We start from the raw sequence: 21,726 nt of genomic DNA, 5'->3' as shown, positions 1-21,726 counted from the left end.
GGTACCAACAACAAGCCAACAGACGTCGCCGTCCCGGGCCTACCCTGCGCCCCGGCCAGAGAGTCTGGCTCTCCACAAGAGACTTACCACTACGGGTGGAGTCTCGCAAGCTGTCCCAAAAATACATCGGTCCCTTTAAGGTTGCCAGGAGAGTTAACCCAGTTTCTTATCGCCTACACTTACCCAGATCCCTTAAGATTAATCCCACGTTTCACATTTCCTTATGAAAACCTGTTGTTTTTTCTCCCCTTGTCCCGGCAGACAGACCTCCCCCTCCGCCTCGTGTCATTGGAGTATACCGTCCATCGGATACTGGATTCCCATTTTCGTCACTAGATGCCCCCATTGTGCTTTTTGACCTTTTGTTTTCCCTTGATCCCCATTATTATTTGCACCTGTGCCTCGTTTCCCCAGATTGTATTTAAACCCTTAGTTTTCCTTAGTTATTTGCTCTGTGTTTGTATGTTAGCACCCAGCCCCAGTATTCTGTGTACTCTTGTTGATCCCGGTGGACTCTCTTGTGGAATTCTGTTTTTCTGTTCTTGTTTATTTATTTTTTAGTATCTTTTGAGGCTTTTTATGCTATACCTACCACCTTGTGGATTTACCTTTTTGTCTTGGAGGATTACCTTTGTTCTTGTGGAATTCCTTTTGAGGTTGTGGAGTTACATGTTTTCCTGAAGGACTTCACTTTTTTACTTCATTAAATACACTGTCTCAAGTACTGCTGTGTCTATCTCATCTTCTGGGTTCTGCCGACTATTCGTGGCTCAGTTGGTTCTCACTCTGGAGACCCGGGTTCGTAACCGGGTCCTGACACTAGAGTCTTCCTTAGGCAGCATTGTTGACGTGTCTAAAAATAGAGGTGGGGACAGGTAAATGTCACATGACAGGTAAATAACTATATACAAAACACTACTACAACATTATCACGTCAGTGTATAAAGGCAATATGAGAAATAATATGAAAAATGAATAAGTAGTTGCAGTTGTGCATCCTGATATACTAGGCTGACTCCTCCCATATTTATTATTTTGTAAATATATTATGTTAATAGTTCCCTAAAGTTTATTGCAACGTACCGGCGGCCTACTCATCTTCTTCCTTGTTTAAAAATGAACAGAAACAATTCCTCATGTGTGCCACCTATATCCCCCGAATAGAATCCCCATACTTTAACGATGACAGCTTCTCCATCCTAGAGGGGGAGTTCAATCATTTCAAGGTCCAGGGACATGTACTATTCTGTGGTGACCTAAACACCAGAACTGGATAAGAACCTGACACTCAGCACATAGGGAGGCAAACACCTACCTGGAGATGACAGCATTCCCTCCCAAATATGCCCCGCAAGACAAAACAACCAACAAAAACAGGCCTCAACTCCTACAGCTCTGTCCTACGCTGGGTATGTACATAGTCAATGGTAGGCTTCGAGGGGACTCCTATGGTAGGTACACCTATAGGTCATCTCTTGGAAGTAGTACTGTAGACTACTTATCACTGACCTCAACCCAGAGTATCTCAGAGCGTTCACAGTCAGCCCACTGTCACCCCTATTAGATCACAGCAAAATGACAGTCAACTTGAACAGAACAATACTCAGTCATGGGGCATCAAATCCAAAGGAACTGCATTATATTAAGAAATGGTATAAATGGCAGGAAAGTAGTGTAGGTATACTTAGACCTCTACATGCTTTGTAAGTAGGAAACACTGCCGATTCTGCAGGTTATCAAATACTTGTTCTCCCCACTGTACGTCAACAGCAACCTTGTGATAATTCTCTGCATTATCATTAACAGCAGACTCATATATTTCCTCAGTTAAATCACTTCAAGATCAGATAGTATTACATTAATTTATGTAAATTACCTATTCATAGTCTGCCTACTCTTCTCCAAATTAAAGAAATGTTTTTTCCCCCCACCTTTTTCAATCCATTTGGCCTTTGGGCAGACGAAAGCACCCTTTGCCTTATCGTTGTATATCTAGTCCAGATCACATCGCCATTTAGCAAGCTCTGCTTTCTCATCTTCATTTAAATTTTATCTTTATTTAACTAGGCAAGTCAGTTAAGAACAAATTCTTATTTTCAATGACAGAGTCTAGGAACAGTGGGTTAACCTTGTTACCTGCCACCTCAAGTTTATTGCTCAACCTGTTACTATCAACAATAATATCCATCTGCTTGGAGAATATTTTCTGAGCTAGCATTTTACCAGTAGTGATAGCAAGACATCGAATTCTGAATTTAATAATTTCCCATTTATTAGTAGAAGAGCAGAATCGAGAAAGGTCTCGCTGATTAGAGTTTTAGACTGTAAACAAAATGACTCATTATTTAAAAGAAGAGTTACATTTCCAGTATGCTTTAGAAAATCTCATCATTATCAAAACAAAAAGGAAAGAACAATGGAACCATGGTCTGTCAGAGGAGCTGAGGAAATACTACATTCACTGACAAGATTCATAAGATTGGAAGATACCAACCAATAATCAATTCTTGATTTTAATTGTCTGTCCCTATTTGTAGAGTTGAACCAAGAAATTTGCTTTAAAAAGTTGGAGTCTGAATGCTAAATGTCAAAGTTAAAAGTTAGAGCAGAAATGTAGAATTAAGTTATTAAAACAATGGGCTGAATGCCTGGTGGGATACCTACCCATCCAGTCATCAGGAGCAATATCATAATTACCTCCAACAATGTTATCTGTAGAATATTTGTTTTTCAACTCGATTAAGACTTTACTAAAATGTTGGATTGATTTTTTTTGACCGTATGTTATGAACATTTACCAATATGTAACATGAGCCTTTATATTCGAAAACAATAGATATCCAGTGACCCTCTTCACACCTGCTTTCTAAAACCGTACCTGGAAACCGTCTGAAAAGTATTGCCACACCAGCAGGATGAGATGAGCCATGGCTAAATATGATCTGGTCACCCCATTGTGAAGTCCAACTTCAGCATCTGAGGAATGTGTCTCTTGAAAAGACAAATGGACTTTTATGAATCTTTACAAATACAAAAAATTCCTTGCGTTTTAACTTATGTTAAACCCCTGGTGTTCACGGATAAAAGGAAAGATTCATGTTGGATTAGAGTATACGAGATAAAGAGTTGTCTAGAATAAACAGGGACCCTGAATAATAGAAAGGTAGCATAAGCCCTTCAAAAATGTACTTGACAAACTGTAACCACCATAAAAGGGGAAATAAATGGATAGACCGTGTAATAACACGTTATATTAATAGTTTATTACTTAAATTGAACTCTAAAACTTAAAATAAATCTCTGAAAGCTAATCAAGCCACATTTTTTTTAAATTGAGATTTGCTTAAATAATAACGATATTAAATCAATGAATAAAAAATAACTTAGTAAGCCATCAAATGAGAAACAAAAATCCGTGTGTTTACGTTGTCTAATGTTCACATTAAAAACTCGCCACTACGAACAGTATGGCCCTATGCAATATCACCTATATGCGACGTTCAGATAAACGATTGCATGAATAAACTCACCAGTTGAAACAGTATATGGCTTCATTACCCTACTACTGTATAAGCAGGCTAACTCATAAAGCATAAATCAGTCAGTCACGTAGCTCCACCCTGCGGCCGTCAATGACAGCAAACCCCTCTGCGTCTTGCAGAAGCCTTTCCCCCCTGCGTCTTGCCTCGACTGGTGCCACAGCTTCGCACGGGATATTCTTGTCGCGCTTGCTCAAATCTTCTGCAAAGCAAATGCCTTTCTCCCTGCAGATCGGCGCAGGTTTGGCAGCTCTCCACATCTCGTCTATCACGTTCCTCAACAAAAACATCATGATGACCTGTCTGTTCATCTCCTTTCTCTTATCTCCTACACGGTGTACAACATCTTCAGCAATGTTCAGGGTAGCAGGGGGAAATGTCAATCACAATCCCTCTGATATTCTCCCTATTCTCAGTTTCAGGTAGCCCGTTCAGATCCTAGCCCCATCGGCGCTTGTATCGGTCTTGTCCAGCACTGTCCAGCTCCTCGTTCTCTTTTGTCAGGGCATCAACTTTATTTTTCAACAGTTTCATATCAGTGGTAATATTCTTAATGCCTGATGCATTAAACTCTGTAGTTCTGGAAACGTTTGCAATCGAGAGGGTATTTTCATGAATCCTCTCATCAAAGCCATTCAGCTAAATAGCTTGTTCGTCAAATGTATTGTTTAAACCCTAGATGGCCTCAATGGTGAAAGGCTGGGGTGGTTGAGTCTGCCCGGCGTCACTTTCTCGTAGTCTCTTCAGGTAGGGGGGGGTCGAAGGGGTTATTTGGACACCTGTACCGAAGACGAATTCCTCCGACTTCGGTACCGTTCCTTCTGGGGGAGTGTCAGAATCTTCCATATGGTTGGCAGTATCTACCTCGGTTATGACAGCTCCATTTTTGCTAGATTCCAACTCAGCTAATGTTACTAGCTAGCTAGTCTTGGCTGAACTTGTGTAACAGTATAACTGTAGACCGTCCCCTCGCCCATACCCGGGCGCGAAGCAGGGACCCACATCAACAACAGTCACCCAGGAAGCATCGTTACCCATCGCTCCACAAAAGCCGCGGCCCTTGCAGAGCAAGGGGACTTCACCGATTGAACCGCTATTTAGCGCGCACCACTGCTAACTAGCTAGCTATTTCACATCCGTTAGACTTGCATGCAGTATAACAAAAGTGGTGTTCGGTAAACCATCAAACACAAAAAAAAATCAACAGCAAAAAACGTAATTTTAACTGTGTTCGTCGTCAAACTCAAATTAGGGATTTAATTAAATTTAAAGTTTAGGAACTCAGTTTAATGCGACCACTCACTCCGCCATTTTATCCCCACCAGTGGTCATACTCTGCTTTACCCAGGATTAATTTAACTCAGAGTTGATTAAACTAATTGTTATCACCTGTTCTGAAACTGAAAACTCTTGAGTTTGACAGCTCAGAGTTAGTCAACCCAGAGTTCAGGTTTAAACTCAGGGTTTGTTATGACTACTTTCTGAAACAGGGCCCTGCAGATTAATGTGACTCAAAATCAGATTACAGTTTAACATTCGCAACGGCAGATATACTTTCGAGGGAGCATTTTACGTTTTTGGTTTGCGCGGTGCATTCTGGGCAATTCTGGGACAAGGAGCGCTCTCCCTCAAGGAGTGAATGGTTAGTCTATTGAATGCTAGCTCAAAACCCCAACATTAGCACGAATTTCGTCAGAAAAGTACAACATTACACATCTTTTCCGAGATGTGAGATAATTAACTTGCTATCTGTGGTATTGTATTGCTTTGGAATCGTGATATTACGTATTTTCGATGGGATTTACGTGACGATTAGTTTAGCAACCGCGTGACACAGCAGGACAACCTGCACGCGATTGGTCGACAGTCTGCTGGTGGGATGTTTGACGTTCTTAATTCATTGGATTCCGATCTCCTTTTTGTAATATCTGACAACTGCACCGCGGTTAAATTATATACATATTTGATGCAATGCACCCTGGACTAAAGAGGCAGACAAATATGAAAAATGTGCTAGACATCAAATGACACAAAGAATCGACAGAACGTCACTCATAGATGCACAAAAACAATATAACATTCAACATTGGTGAAACTTTCTTTAAAACCTCCAGTTTAACGATTTTGCCTTCAAAATAAAAGTCTGCGAATAAACGCTATGTGTATAATACATCACTGGGTACATCACACTCGGGCCAAGCTTCCTGCCATCTTTAACCCCCCCCCCTTTTTTTGTCTTTACACTGTTCCTACTCACTGGTTATTATCTATGCATAGTCACTTTACCCCTACCCACATGTACAAATTACCTCGACTAACCTGTACCCCCACACATTGGCTCGGTACTGGTACCCCATGTATATAGCCTCGTCATTGTTGTTTTACTGCTGCTCTTTATTACTTGTATCTCTTCTTCTTGTCTGTATTTTTTTTAACTGCATGTGACTAATAAAATTAGATTGGATTTAAATATTTTCTTAACTCTATTTATTGAACTGTGTTGTTGGTTAAGGGCTTGTAAGTAAGCATTTCACAGAAAGGTACCTGTTGTATTCGGCGCATGTGACAAATAACATTGTATTTTATTTGCAATCAATATTTTTTTGCATCTTTGCATAGTCATAGCGCATAATGTAAGAAATTATGACACTAATGAGAATTACTACTTACAATAAGATAAAGAATATTATAATGTGGAGAAGATTTCAAATCAAATGTTTAAATCAAAATTTCACATTTAAACAAATTTTAATGTATTGGTCAGGTAGACAAATTTTGCAGATGTTGTCTCGGGTGTAGTGAGCAATGTCAGAGTCCAGACTATAAATATGTGTGTAGATGATGGTGTGTATGGACATTATGGGCAGTGTATGAATAGACAAGGTTTGTACAGCAGTAGTTCTATAGGATGAACCTTGACTAGAATACAGTATATACTGTACATATGAAGTGGGTAAAACAGTATGTAAACATTCAAGTTTCCAGTGTTCAATGACTATGTACATAGGGCAGCAGACTCTAAGGTGCAGGATTGAATACCAGGTGGTAGCCGGCTATTACCAGTGAATAAAGTTAATGCATTGTACTGGGAGGACGCTGGCTAGTGGTGCCTATTTAATAGTCTGTTGGCCTGGAGATAGAAGCTATTTTTCAGTCTCTTGGTCCATTCTTTGATGCACCTGTGCTGTATCTGCCTTCTAGGTGGTGTCGGGATGAACATGCCATGGCATGGGAGGCTGAGGTGGCTATGGCTATGTTATTTATATAACTGGTGCTATGCTTAAACGTGTTAATTGGTTCTTACAGATCCTTTCACAGTTTTAATGTATTTCCTGTTTGCTTGAGATGTAATTCCTGGATGATTATATGATCAACCCCTTTTTTTCAATTGACCCATGGCTAGGGTGCCCAGTCCGAGGTCGGCGGCGGGCTAAGAGGCAGACAAGGACTATGGTGGAGTGGGGTCCACGTCCCGCGCCAGAGCCGCCACCGCGGACAGACACCCACCCACCCACCCAGACCCTCCCCTATAGGGGGGGGGGGGGTACTGTTACATTCTTACCTTAGTTCTTTTGTTATGTCTTTGTTTTAGTATGGTCAGGGTGTGAGTTGGGTGGGTTGTCTATGTTAGTTTTTCTATGATTTGCTATTTCTGTGTTTGGCCTGGTATGGTTCTCAATCAGAGGCAGCTGTCAATCGTTGTCCTTGATTGAGAACCATATTTAGGGAGCCTGTTTTCTATTGTGTTTCGTGGGTGATTATTTTATCGTGGGTGATTATTTTCTGTTGTGTGTCTGCACCAGCCTGAACTGTTTTCGGTCGGTTCTCTTTGTTATTTCCGTGTTCATTCTAATAAATATGGACACATACCACGCTGCACCTTGGTCCTCACCTTCTTCCACCATCGACGACCGTTACAACTCCCCTCAAACAATAGCATGGTATTCTTTCACTGTAATGGCTACTGTAAATTGGACAGTGCAGTTAGATTTACAAGAATTTAAGCCTTCTGCAAATGTCAGATATGTCTATGTCCTGGGAAATGTTCTTGTTACTTACAACCTCATGCTAATCGCATTAGCCTACATTAGCTCAACCATCCCGTGCAGGGGACCCACCAATCCTGAAGACGTTTTAATGTGTCTTATCCTAGTATCACCCTCTAGTGGCTTAAAGCCTCGTGTGTCTTATTCTTGTTCTGTGAAATGCTATGTGCTGTGCCCAGCAGTTGTCTTTACTATCTTTTGCTAATAGATACTAATTATTTGGTCATTCAGAGTTTATGACTATTGTGGTCTACCCATGCAATAGAACATAGCCGCCAATACAGTTCACTGTATATGGAATACATATTGGACTGTAAAGGAACAAGTTTACAACCTGTCTCAGCTAAAGTGAGGCGGAAAAGACTCAGTAGGGTCTCTTTTAACCAAATATGTTTAGTTTTGGAGGGAAACTGTGTCGTACAGATTGTTGCTGTCTTTTTACTCCTCCTCCTCTTTAGCCCCCAATGCAATACACTGTTTTGGGCTTTCTAATAACTGTCTCAGATAAAGTGGGGTGGAAAATACTCAGTAGGGTGTGTTCGAACAAAAAGCTAAGTTATAGGGAGTGTTGCTGGACTTTTACTGTGGTCAAACAGCTTCAAATGTGGTGCCTGAACACTATGGTTCAAATATAGCACTGTGTCATATGATGCATATATTGTTCTACCAAAATACCCTATAATGTAGAAGACAAATATCTTTTCTTTCTGGTGGACACTTCTGGTGGATACAACATACAATATGTTTATTCAAAAGGGCAAGAGAGATGCAAGTTCACTTTGTCCAAAAAAGCATACTTTATTCAGTACAAATATCACATTAAAGTTAATTCATCAAATTGATCAACAGTTACTCAGACGTTTGAAATTAGTTCAGAGTTTTGTCACATGCACAAGTAGTGAAATGCTTACTTGCTAGCTCTTTCCCAAAAATTCAGTGTTCAATATCAAATAGTATGAAGTTGTAGAAAAGGCCCACAAGAATGGTGGTCCCAAGCTCCAGCGATGGGGTTTAGCCAATTCCTTAAGGGTTTTACCTCTAGTAATGTCATCAGCAGGATTGTTTATGCTATCAACATACCTCCAGTCCTGGACTTCTGTTAGGTCTTGGATCTCTACCTTGCGAGCCGAGCTCACCTTGTCAATCCAACGGGTCATCTACTGGAGTGATTCGACCACTGTATTGACCTGGCTCAAGTCGGAGTCCTGCAGGCATAAGGTGTTCGTCGGAACTCGCATCGCTGAAATCCAAGACCTAACAGAAGTCCAGGACTGGAGGTATGTTGATAGCATAAACAATCCTGCTGATGACATTACTAGAGGTAAAACCCTTAAGGAATTGGCTAAACCCCATCGCTGGAGCTTGGGACCACCATTCTTGTCCCAACCAGAGAAAGAGTGGCCGACAGCCCCCAGGCGTGCGACCCCTCCGCAACCAACTGAAGCTCATGAGTTAAGGAAGTCCGCCCAATGCTACAGCATTTCTACGGAACCAACAACGGCTCTCCCTGACCTAACACAATCCCAAACACTGCCGGATCTGATCACCGCCACAAACCAGACCTCAGATGGGGTGGCTTCTATACCTACCTCCCTCGCGGCAGAGACACTACTCCTCAAGCAAGCACAAGCAGTTAGCTTCCCTGAGGAGTTAAAAGCTCTGAAAGCCGGTAGGGAAGTGGCTAAGGACAGCCGTCTTCTCTGTCTTGCCCCAGAATATGATCCAATCCTTGGAGTGATCAGAGTCGGAGGGAGGCTGCGCCAAGCAGAGGTTTTGGACCCAGATGCTATCCACCCAATTATCCTTGACTCCAGACACCCTCTTACCAGGCTCCTCATCAAGAGTTATGATGAGCGGCTTCTCCACCCAGGTCCAGAGAGGGTCTATGGGGAGATGAGGCGGAAGTACTGGATATTTGGAGGACGAGGAGCCATTCGTAAGCACCAATACGCCTGCGTAGAATGTCAGAGATGGCGGGCCGGAGCTACGGTGCCCAAAATGGCAGATTTACCCCCTTCTCTCTTGCGCCTCCTTAAACCACCCTTCTGGTCAACAGGAGTAGATTGCTTTGGCCGCTTGATGATCAAGTTAGGTTGTCGTGTGGAAAAGCGCTGGGGCATTCTATTCAAGTGTTTGACAACCAGATGTGTCCACCTGGACCTACTGGAGAGTTTGGATACGGAAGCCTTCCTCATGGGCCCTAGGGCGGTTTATCTCCCGACGGGGGAAACCCTACGAGATCCTGGCTGACAGAGGTACGAACTTCAAGGCAGGAGAAGCCAGGTTGGAGGAAGCCTTCCAAGCCATGGAACCCAGCCTCCAGGATCAGCTGATGGACCAACAAATCTCATTCAAATTTAATCCTCCAGGCGCTCCTCATTTTGGAGGAACATGGGAACGAGAGATCAAATCTGTAAAAACGGCCTTACGAGTCGTCCTGGGGGACCAAACTGTCGCTAAAACTGTCTTGAGGATCGTCCTGATAGAGATGGAAGGGATTCTGAACTCCAAACCCTTGGGATATCTCTCTGCAGGCATCGCTGACCCCGATCCGGTTACACCGACTATGCTCTTGATGGGACGCCGAGATGCGTCACTTCCTCAAGCAATGTATGCTGATACCAACCTCGTAGGCAGACGCCGGTGGCGACACAGCCAAATCTTAGCTGACCATTTTTGGGCCCGATTCTTCATTCGGGATTACCTACCAAGTCTACAGCACAGAGGGAAATGGCGGAGAGAAATGGCCAGCCTGGAAACTGGCCAAGTAGTAATGATGGCGGACCCTCAGCTGCTTCGAGCCTCCTGGCCGGTGGGCCGTATAACTAAGACCATGCCTGGGACCGATGGTCGTGTTAGATCAGTGGAAATCCAGGTGAAGAACCGGACATATATCCGGCCAGTTGCCCGACTGATTCCTCTCCCTGAGATGACAGAGGACGGGGAGCAATGAGCCTTTTTTGAGGAATGTGGAAATTAACAAATTTCCGGGGTGGCTGTAGAAAAGGCCCATGGAGTTGGTGGAATAATCCTTTAATTCATTGCCATTTACTCAGCTGGGCCAGGGGCGCTTTAATTAGGTCAGGTGGAAATGTCCTACAGATCTCAACTCCATAAAAGGAGGAAATTGCCATCGCCTGATCTCGCTGCTTTCTCTTCCTTAACTCCATCTGATCCAGAAGTTCTGTGCGTCCATGAATCCACGTAAGTCCACCGACTCTTACCTTTCATCTGAATGATCTGTGGTGATCGGGAGAGTGGGCCATTCAGTTATTGTTTATAGTTATCACCGCGGAGCGCGGCTTGGAGCGCAAGCTTCAAACATATTGTGTAATGTGAATTGTCAATGATCACGGCCCTACAGATCCTCATAGGCCAATTATGCAATCGATATGGTTCATGTGTATTGAAATGTATTATATGTACACATGAAGACAATTGAAAGCGTGAAATGAGAAACGTCATTGTTTGCTAACTGATTGACTTTGATCATGGGGATTTATCGATTGTATAACCATTCACTGTTTGTATTCTTTCATGATTTATGATAAATAGTTATGAGCCGAAATGCCTCTCGGATGATTACTATTGACTTCTTAATGAACTGGACTGTTGAATTCCTTAACTTATGTTAATAATGACTGATATGATTTGATCTTTGATTATGAATTTGATTGTACACTTGTTATTTGTTTCCTTTGTGTTGCAGCACAGACTACCCAGTAAATATACCACTTTATGGTTAAAGGAATTCCTGCCTCAGTCTCATACATTCCTGTCACCTGACACGTGACCACCTGTTCACCTTCACTGTCAGTCATCCTACCTGTCCAGCAACCCACACAGATTCCAATAATCTTTCAGAAGTAGATTTTTTTTAAACACACAAGAAATAAGAAAAACACGAGACATGAAGCTATATACAGGGTCCGTGCCAGTGCCAAATGTACAATATGCAGGGATACTGGAGTGGTTAAGGTAGATACACTATGTACATGTAGACAGAGGCAAGGAGAAATTGACTGATAGCAGGATAAATAGTCAAAATAATCAACATAGCAGTAGCGTAAGTAGTGGGTGTATGTGTGTGTGTGTGTGTTGGTGTCAGTGAGTGTGTGAATATTTGAGTGTGTGTGCAGTAGAGTCCGTGTTGGCGTGTGGGTAAAGACTCGTGAGTGGCATAAAGTTAGTGCAGATAGACCGTGGATGAGCATGGGCAGCCATTGCTTAGCTGTTCAAAAGTCTCAGTGCTTGGCGATAGAAGCTGTCTCGGTGCTTGTTGGTCCGAGACCAAATGCTCCGGTACCACCTGCCAGACGATAGCAGAGTGAACAGTCTATGGCTGGGGTCGCAGGAGTCTTTGGACAATTTTTGCACCTTCCTCAGACACGGCCTGCTATGTACAGTATGTCCTGGATGTCCTTATATGCAACATCAGTGTTCAGCATATCAGCTCCTGAAATGCACCAAACAATCCGAGAACCATAGTACATTTGCATGTTATACCACTTAAATCATTGCAGATTGATCTCCTTTTGAGTGTACATGGAAGCATTCTTTCATGGCGTTCACCATTATACTCAATGAATCTGATATACACATTCTTGCATAACATTAATGCAATAATCTTCCTTTTGATAATTCATACAAAATACATCTCATGTTGTTGTGAATGGACCGCTTTAGTGAACAAACATATCGGGACCACAAGCACTTCCATCTACCTGAGCTTTGAAATTCCCACAATGATGAGAAAATTCATATTTCAGAACAATGTCCACAACCTTTCCATGTCAAGTCAAATACTGTAGCGCCAGATATTTCTGTAGTGAGTGCAGAATGCCCTCCAGTTCCTTCTCATACTGTTTTAAGGAGTCCATTATTGTAACACTCAATGTTACAGTGCCTTGCGAAAGTATTCGGCCCTCTTGAACTTTGCGACCTTTTGCCACATTTCAGGCTTCAAACATAAAGATATAAAACTGTATTTTTTTGTGAAGAATCAACAACAAGTGGGACACAATCATGAAGTGGAACGACATTTATTGGATATTTCAAACTTTTTTAACAAATCAAAAACGGAAAAATTGGGCGTGCAAAATTATTCAGCCCCTTTACTTTCAGTGCAGCAAACTCTCTCCAGAAGTTCAGTGAGGATCTCTGAATGATCCAATGTTGACCACTTCATGATTGTGTCCCACTTGTTGTTGATTCTTCACAAAAAAATACAGTTTTATGTTTGAAGCCTGAAATGTGGCAAAAGGTGGCAAAGTTCAAGGGGGCCGAATATTTTCACAAGGCACTGTGTACTAATTTGAGCACAAACACATTATCCAATGTGCTTTTAAATTCACAGGTATTATTACATTCTCAAAACGTCACCAATTGAGAGGAATCACATTCCTTGCATTTGACAGTGCATACAGTAAGTGAATGACTTCTTTTAGACCAAAGTGGAGAACCTCTACTTATCCGGTAATATTCAACTAGACAAAATGTGTCTTTGTGCAGCAATTTGTTGAGTAATTCTAATCTATAGCTAACTGACAACTTTGATGTCTCAGTGCACTTTCCGTGCAAAAACTGGTATGACATGTATACAGTTTCACAAATTGGTATTTGTCTGAAAATGTGACAACTAGAAATAGTATATGTATGTTTGCTAAATATGCAAAGGAGAGTAAAGCTTCTAGGTAATTTGATCCTATCCCTGTCTATTTATACAAGCAAAGTCTGTAGAGCATGGGTTACATAAAAGCTTGAATGTTGAGTGCCTTTTGAATTCTTAGATATATTACATGCTCTGCTCTGTTGATTCAAACCAAAGAGGTATTGAACTACGCGTTCTGCAGAAATGTCCCTGGGTTATACGATCAGTTGTTTTGTAGTCTGGCCATACACTGCCTGAGTATCACACTCACTGGAAATGTTTAGACTGTGAGTGTAGAGCAGACCATTTTCCAAGAAATTTGCAGGTAGAATTTCCTGAACAAAATGTTCAACTATGTCCTTTACACCACTTTAATGAAGTTGTTCTTGGATTGTAATGAAGTTGAACAATGGATTGTGAAAATGTCGCTGAATTCAATGCTTCAAACTGGGAAATTGCCTTTTTGAAGTGAGGAGAAGGTTTCCTTTGGTCAGCAATAAGTAATCTCTTATGGCATACAGAAAATGCTGATGGAGTATCGAGAAAAATGTAAATGGGTCACCTTATTTTCCAATCACTGTGTGCATGGACTCTACAAGGTGTCGAAAGCGTTCCACAGGGATGCTGGCCCCTGTTGACTCCAATGCTTCCCACAGTTGGGTCAAGCTGGCGGGATGTCCTTTGGGTGGTGGACACAGGAAACTGTTGAACGTGAAAAACCCAGCAGTGTTGCAGTTGTTGACACAAACATGTGCGCCTGGCACCTACTACCATACCTCATTCAAAGGCACTATATATTTTGTCTTGCCCATTCACCCTCTGAAAGGCACAGATATACAATTAATCTAAATTGTTTCAAGATATACAATTAATCTAAATTGTTTCAAGACTTTAAAATCCTTCTTTGACCTGTCTCCTGCCCTTCATCTACATGGATTGAAGTGGATTTAACAAGTGACATCAATAAGGGAGCATAGCTTTCACATGGGTTCACCTGGTCAGTCTGTCATGGAAAGGATTCACCTGGTCAGTCTATGTAATGTTTTCAACATTCAGTGAAAATGCTGACTCTATACCTATCATCTTTACCACGTAAGTGTTTTACAGAGTTCACAAGCCTGTCGCATTAAATTACTTTTGCATGCTCGTATGACACACAAGTCAAGATCTCTTGCCGTGGCTTGTTCTATGTCTATTTTCCAGCAGCGCCGCAAATACATCTCCATATTGTTGCTATTAAACATTTTCATAGCTACATTCAACAACTCTGTAGGACTTGGGGAAGCAGAGAATGTCCACCTCCAGGTCACGCTGACCTTCGAGGGGAATCCTGGTACTGCAGATGAGGCCACCATTCACTTTACCCTGTAATCATATGGATATTTTAGGTTTTGCAGTGATTATTATACTTTAACCTGATGACCTGATGCATTTGGCACACATGGCTGGCCATGGGCTGATTTTAAATGTGTAAAGGCGTGCTCTATAAGCCAATATGTATTCCATATACAGGGATGCACATTGTGGCCAATGTAATAGGCAGAGTAAAATGCCAGCAACACTCCTTGTTATTCAGAGCCCCATGAAATGACACCATGTACATTCTACAGATACTACTGAGTATTCCCTACAATACTTTTACTGCTGCACCTCGAATAGTGTTTGCTCTATAAGCCAATATGTATTTCATATACAGTTACATGCAGTGGGGGCATTTTTAAAAAAAATGTCATTTAAACATGAACAAATATGAATCATTGTTAATGTTTAGAAAATAATTTTTCATATATCATGAATAATAAATATAGGTTATTGACACTTTTGTACGATTACATGGGGAACTTTTATTTAGAAAATGTCCGAAATTCTGTGACCGGAAATAGTTTTTTTTAGTGTGGCTGACGAGACGCTGCTGAAGAAGAAAGCCGCTGGTTGTGTTGGCAAAAATAGGTTAAAATCGGATAGAGGTATGCAGAAGAAATAAGGGAAAATGTCCGTATATGGAGCCGTTTTCCATTTGACGCAGGATACAGCAAACTGACTTGACCCCATCGGACATAGCTACAGCAAAGTACGTTAGTTCACTCTAAAAGTGATTTTCATAATCATTGTGTTCATTGCTAATCAACAAAAAATGGGTTCTGCTTGACCATATCCGATTCCTGGTATTTATTAATTAGTATTCATCGGGATATGAGCTTTTGTCGATTACGGCATTTGTGTTAGTTTTTTACAGGAGAGCGACTTACTTTTAATGAAGGAAAACTCCCTAAATAATGTTCAACCCTGAAGCAATGGAGGAGGAGAAAGGGATACATATGAGAGGGAGATTTTCGGTGGCTCCTGAGCCCCTTGTCTGTATTCCCAGCGAAGAAAACATTTTAGATGTTGTCCATTTCTAAATAATTTAGACGTCTTGCCATCTAAGTTGACAATTGTATTATTACCCTCGCCTCGGACCAGCTGCATATATTGCACCCATTTTTTTTATTCCCAGGGTTTAAATGGCCAACCCTTTAGGTCGGTGTATCCAACACAGTTAATGTAGCGATTCACCTAGTGAACAAGAAAATGTAGCACGCTTCCTTGCTCAATATAGTGCTGCCAAAGAAATGCTACTTTACAACAAAAAATGATATTGCGGTAAAACGTTACATTGTAACGCTTGATAACCCAGCCATATTAACTTAGCTTTTGCTGCTAGCTGTAACTAGCCTGCCAACTAGCTGTGCTTACGTTTATGAGGAGTTTTCAATCGAAATTGTCCGTGATGAAATGTATTCTGCATATAGTGTTTTTTGTGCAAATTCTGTAGCATTTCTGGGGCCACAACGCTGTCATTTGATACAACTGAAAAGGGGCGCTCCTCCCTAAATTAGCCAGATCACGTGATACATAGCATAACGCACATGCGCCCCTATTGCTTTTTCTCTGAGATGTCAAAGCAAGCAAAGCAGAAACTGGCTACTCTTTGACTGATGTAGCTGGCAAGGAAACTGCTGTTTGACTTAACAGAAAAAAGTTTTTATTCCCAGTGCTGAGCTAGTAGTTTAACTGACGTGTAACGTTATTGTTTCATCCCTTCTCGACTGAAGTTCTGTCTGAAGTGAATGAACTAAGGCTACCACAGCCAGTTCCGCTCTAGCCTCTAGCTATCAGTCAGGTGGCAGTGTCTAACACCTGTTGTGTGTATGGAAATGTTTTGTAGCCTGATATTCTGTTTTTGGATGCGCTGTGAGTTTTTATTAGTCAGTATAGCAATGTAAAGTTATTGATCTGCCAGGTTCCTTAGTTAATTCCCTTAATTTCACACTGACATGGTATAAACAACTCTACAGGCTTCACTGTCATGGTGAACAGTCAGTACATAACACTATGCTCATCATTTATTAGCAGGAACAGAGTGTGACAGATGTCCAAGCAAAGCCAGACAGCCAGGAAAAACGAATTTTGCAGTATAATATAGCAATCAATGAATGGATACAAAGTTCCATCTTGAGTTGATGGGTAGACTTCAGTTTGGGACCTAGGAAGAATGGTCATTTCTATTATTGAACAATTGATTCTGTTATTGGATAATATAATGTATAAATGTGCATCAAGGTAATTCTTTGACATGCCTCATCTGAGAAGGATCAGATGGTGACAGGGGTCTCAGCAGGGTCAAGCAACCAGAGAAGACCAGTGTGTGACGGTGCTGAGATTACACTTTATTCTCTGCGCAGAAAACACTGGACAAGCCAGGAGCTTCAAAGATTGAAACTATTTTAAGGCAGTCTGACAAACCTCTAAAGTTGATTTCCAAACTGTATCAAGGGTTGATAGAGGCTTTTCCCGATGACACAAAACATGTAAAACAAAAATATGAGGAAACCTAGTAGACACTATTGATGATGAATGGATACAGATGTGTTTGAATGCCCAGTCATGTTCATATAATCACAGACATAAATTACTGCAGTTTAAGACTATCCATATAATGTACTATATGTCAGTGAAACTGAATATCATGCACTCAGAAATGTAATTCCTCTGCTCGAGGTGTAAAACACAGAAGGGGTCATATTTGCATATGTTATACTCTTATGAAGGCTAGGTGAATTCTGGCAAAGAGTATTTTCTTTTGTCTCAGCAGGTCTTCAGATTCTCGCTTCTCTCGGTTTTGGTTTGCTTGGAAATGTTGATACTGGAGACTGTTATCAGAAGAAACTATGTAACCAAGCATTTATAACTGCTAAGAAATGCATTGCCATTAATTGGCGGGTTGATTATCCCCCCACACTGTCACAATGGATGGCAGAAATGTCCAGTTATGTACAGTATCACTAGATTTGATTTATTACAAGATTAAGGGAATATTGTGCTACTTTCATAAGGTCTGGATGCCTTCTATGGAATATTGTATGACAAAAGGAGTCTGTATTGAAAACATGCCCATGTCAGGAGAGATACCTAGTCAGGCAATATCTAGCTGTTGATGATCCCTTTTAAACTCTGTTCCTTCTTCCAGATCAGTTTCCTGTGTGTGGACTCTCTGAGTGGCTGTTCTCTCACTCCAAGAACAGCTGTCACCCAGTCCCTTCTGAGAGTGAGTGAGCGTGAAGAGAGCTCAACAATTTCACATGAATCAAGTGCTCACTTACTCCAGTTGAAGCCGGAACAGAGAGACACATCAGCACAAACTCACAGATCTGCTGTCAAAATCTCTCACACACACACACTAGGCAAAGCTACATCCTGACATTTCAGACACTGCACCTCTTCATTCCCACCATCAATACGTTCACTCCTCTGCTTCAGTAAACATGTACGGCAGCTCCCGTTCCGTGGGCAGAGCGGATGCCAACCTCAGCGGAGGGAGAGATGGGGGGAGCAGCCAGGGTTCAGGTCGCTCCCCTCATCTCCCCCGTTCCCCACGGATGGGCCACCGTCGCACCAACAGCACGGGGGGCAGTGGAGGGGGTCCAGGCGGAGCGGGGGGTAAGACCCTCTCCATGGAGAACATCCAGTCCCTCAATGCCGCCTATGCCACCTCAGGACCCATGTACCTGAGCGACAACGAGGTTGCCATGTCCGACCACGTTAACAAGAGTGGTCGAGAGATGACCACAATGGGTCGACAGAGGGTGACCTATGGGTCAAGAGCAAGCGCAGGAGGGGGTGGAGGGGTGGCAGCTAGCACTCCCAACATCGCCACATCTGCCCAGGCCAACGCTGTGCTCCCTGGGGGAATGATGGCAGGTGACGCCCTGGCTTTTGGGGATCACCACATGGCCTCCACGGTCCCTCACTCCCTGAGACAGGCCCGGGACAACACCATACTGGACCTGCAGGCCCAACTTAAAGAGGTCAGTAGCCACAGTTGGTAATGTTAGTCTGTCTGTAGAATGACAATGGACAAGGAAAGCTCAATGCTGTGATGTCATAAGGAGTTAGTAATAATAAGTTAGTAATAAATCGTTTGACATGTACCCTACTTTGAGAAGATCTAGTTTGACTTTGATGTTGAGTGTTCTGCTATTTGTGTGAAAACATTTTGTATTTGCAGTGTGTATGTGTGTATGTTTTACTGACTGAGTCGGCTGGTCCCTCAGATTCTGCGTGAGAACGAGTTGCTTTGTCGTGAGGTGGAGGTTAAGGAGAGCAAGCTGAGTTCCTCCATGAACTCCATCAAGACTTTCTGGAGCCCTGAGCTGAAGAAGGAGAGAGCCCTAAGGAAGGACGAGGTGTCCAAGATCACTGTCTGGAAGGAACAGTACCGCGTGGTGCAGGATGAGACCCAGGTGTGTGTGTGACATTTTTCATTCATGTAATTGTGAAAGAAAGGATTGGGGGTTAGATATTCTGATCCTAGATTTGTGTTGACGGCAATTTACTACCTCAAGCACAGGACAGGTTATAGCCTATAGTCTAGGTGTTTTGGTAGTTTTTTGTGGGTTTTCTCTTTGACCAGTATTGCCAGCATTATCCACTGGATTCTAAATCAGAATATCGCTTGAAAAAAGAGCATGCATATACGCCGCTGGGACGTTCTTTGCAGACAACAATATATTCTGCAAAACCTGCAATTTAGCATTAGATTATAAATGGAAAGAAAAGTAGCCATCTGAAAGTATATATAAACTCAGCAACAAAAGAAACGTCCCTTTTTCAGGACCCCGTCTTTAAAAGATAATTCGTAAAAATCCAAATAACTTCACAGATCTTCATTGTAAAGGGTTTAAACACTGTTTCCCATGCTTGTTCAATGAACCATAAACAATTAATGAACATGCACCTGTTGAACAGTCATTAACACACAAACAGCTTACAGACAGACGTTAGGCAATTAATTAAGGTCACAGTTATGAAAACTTAGGACACTAAAGTTTTCTGGTGCAAATCTGGTGCAGTCCATGAGGAGGAGATGCACTGCAGTACTTAATGCAGCTGGTGGCCACACCAGATACGGACCAGTTTGATGTTGACGCCCCCTTTGTTCAGGGACACATTATTCAATTTCTGTTAGGCACATGTCTGTGGAACTTGTAAAGTTTATGTCTCAGTTGTTGAATCTTGTTATGTTCATTCAAATATTTACACATGCTAAGTTTGTTGAAAATAAACACAGTTGACAGTGAGATGACGTTTCTTTTTTTGCTGAGTTTATATACATTGCTCAAAAAAATAAAGGGAACACCTAAACAACACAATGTAACTCCAAGTCAATCACACTTCTGTGAAATCAAACTGTCCACTTAGGAAGCAACACTGATTGACAATAAATTTCACATGCTGTTGTGCACATGGAATAGACAACAGGTGGAAATTATAGGCAATTAGCAAGAGGGGTTCTGCAGGTGGTGACCACAGACCACTTCTCAGTTCCTATGCTTCCTGGCTGATGTTTTAGTCACTTTTGAATATTGGCGGTGCTTTCACTCTAGTGGTAGCATGAGATGGAGTCTACAACCCACACAAGTGGCTCAGGTAGTGCAGCTCATCCAGGATGGAACATCAATGCGAGCTGTGGCAAGAAGGTTTGCTGTGTCTGTCAGCATAGTGTCCAGAGCATGGAGGCGCTACCGGGAGACAGGCTAGTACATCAGGAGATGTAGAGGAGGCTGTAGGAGGGCAACAACCCAGCAGCAGGACCGCTACCTCCGCCTTTGTGCAAGGAGGAGCACTGCCAGAGCCCTGCAAAATGACCTCCAGCAGGCCACAAATGTGCATGTGTCTGCTCAAACGGTCAGAAACAGACTCTGTGAGGGTGGTATGAGGGCCCGACGTCCACAGGTGGGGGTTGTGCTTACAGCCCAACACCGTGCTCATTCCTTCGACGATGAACTCGAATCTGACCATCACCCCTGGTGAGACAAAACCGCGACTCATCAGTGAAGAGCACTTTTTGCCAGTCCTGTCTGGTCCAGCGACGGTGGGTTTGTGCCCATAGGCGACGTTGTTGCCGGTGATGTCTGGTGAGGACCTGTCTTACAACAGGCCTACAAGCCCTCAGTCCAGCCTCTTTCAGCCTATTGCAGACAGTCTGAACACTGATGGAGGGATTGTGCGTTCCTGGTGTAACTCAGGCAGTTTTTGCCATCCTGTACTTGTCCCGCAGGTGTGATGTTTGTATGTACCGATCCTGTGCAGGTGTTGTTACACGTGGTCTGCCACTGCGAAGATGATCAGCTGTCCATCCTGTCTCTCTGTAGCGGCGTCTCACAGTACGGACATTGCAATTTATTGCCCTGGCCACATCTGCAGTCATCGTGCCTCCTTGCAGCATGCCTAAGGCACGTTCACGCAGAGCAGGGACCCTGGGCATCTTTCTTTTGGTGTTTTTCAGAGTCAGTAGAAAGGCCTCTTTTAGTGTCCTAAGTTTTCATAACTATGACCTTAATTGCCTACCTTCTGTAAGCTGTTAGTGTCTAAACAACCGTTCCACAGGTACGTGATTATTAATTGTGTGGGAAAGTGTTTAATTAAACCCTTTACAATGAAGATCTAGTGAAGTTATTTGGATTTTTCAAATGGTTTGAATAACAGGGTCCTGAAAAAGGGATGTTTATGTTTTTGATTTAACACTTTTTTGGGATACTTCATGATTCCAAATGTGTTATTTCATAGTTTTGATGTCTTCACTAATGTTCTACAATGTAAAAAATAAAGATAAACCCTTGAATGCGAAGGTGTGTCCAAACCTTTGGCTTATAATAGATAAATCTTTGCGCCATCTCAGTGAACTAATCCATTGTGGAGGCCTAGACTAAAAGCCAATTTATGCTCAATCTGAATATGTGGTCAGATTGTTTGTTAGTGTTTATTATTTCCCCATTACATACATACATACATACATACATACATACATACATACATACATACATACATACATACATACATACATACATACATACATACATACATACATACATACATACATACATACATACATACATACATACATACATACAGTGCATTCGGAAAGTATGCAAACCCCTTGACTTTGTCC

At 42.2% G+C, this 21,726-nt stretch overlaps 1 protein-coding gene across 4 annotated transcripts in view; it reads left to right on the top strand.

The window, feature by feature from the left end:
* Window positions 1–15,125: 15,125 nt before the first annotated feature.
* The window catches only part of LOC124035829 (ELKS/Rab6-interacting/CAST family member 1-like), a 34,126-nt gene continuing 27,525 nt past the window's right edge, over window positions 15,126–21,726 (top strand). For all 4 annotated transcript variants that reach the window (XR_006838806.1, XR_006838804.1, XM_046349616.1 and 1 more), the window contains exons 1-3: window positions 15,126–15,306; window positions 17,746–18,583; window positions 18,830–19,018. Coding sequence is in view for 2 of the 4 variants with exons in the window: in XM_046349616.1 (XP_046205572.1) it covers window positions 18,041–18,583; window positions 18,830–19,018 (732 nt within the window). In the remaining 2 variants the exon portion in view is untranslated. The remainder of the gene's footprint in view (window positions 15,307–17,745; window positions 18,584–18,829; window positions 19,019–21,726) is intronic.

The sequence above is a fragment of the Oncorhynchus gorbuscha genome, linkage group LG01 (genome assembly GCF_021184085.1).
Source record: "Oncorhynchus gorbuscha isolate QuinsamMale2020 ecotype Even-year linkage group LG01, OgorEven_v1.0, whole genome shotgun sequence".
Classification (NCBI taxonomy): Eukaryota; Metazoa; Chordata; class Actinopteri; order Salmoniformes; family Salmonidae; genus Oncorhynchus; species Oncorhynchus gorbuscha.
Note: the sequence above shows the minus strand (reverse complement) of the source record. Positions and strands in the feature narration are given on the sequence as shown.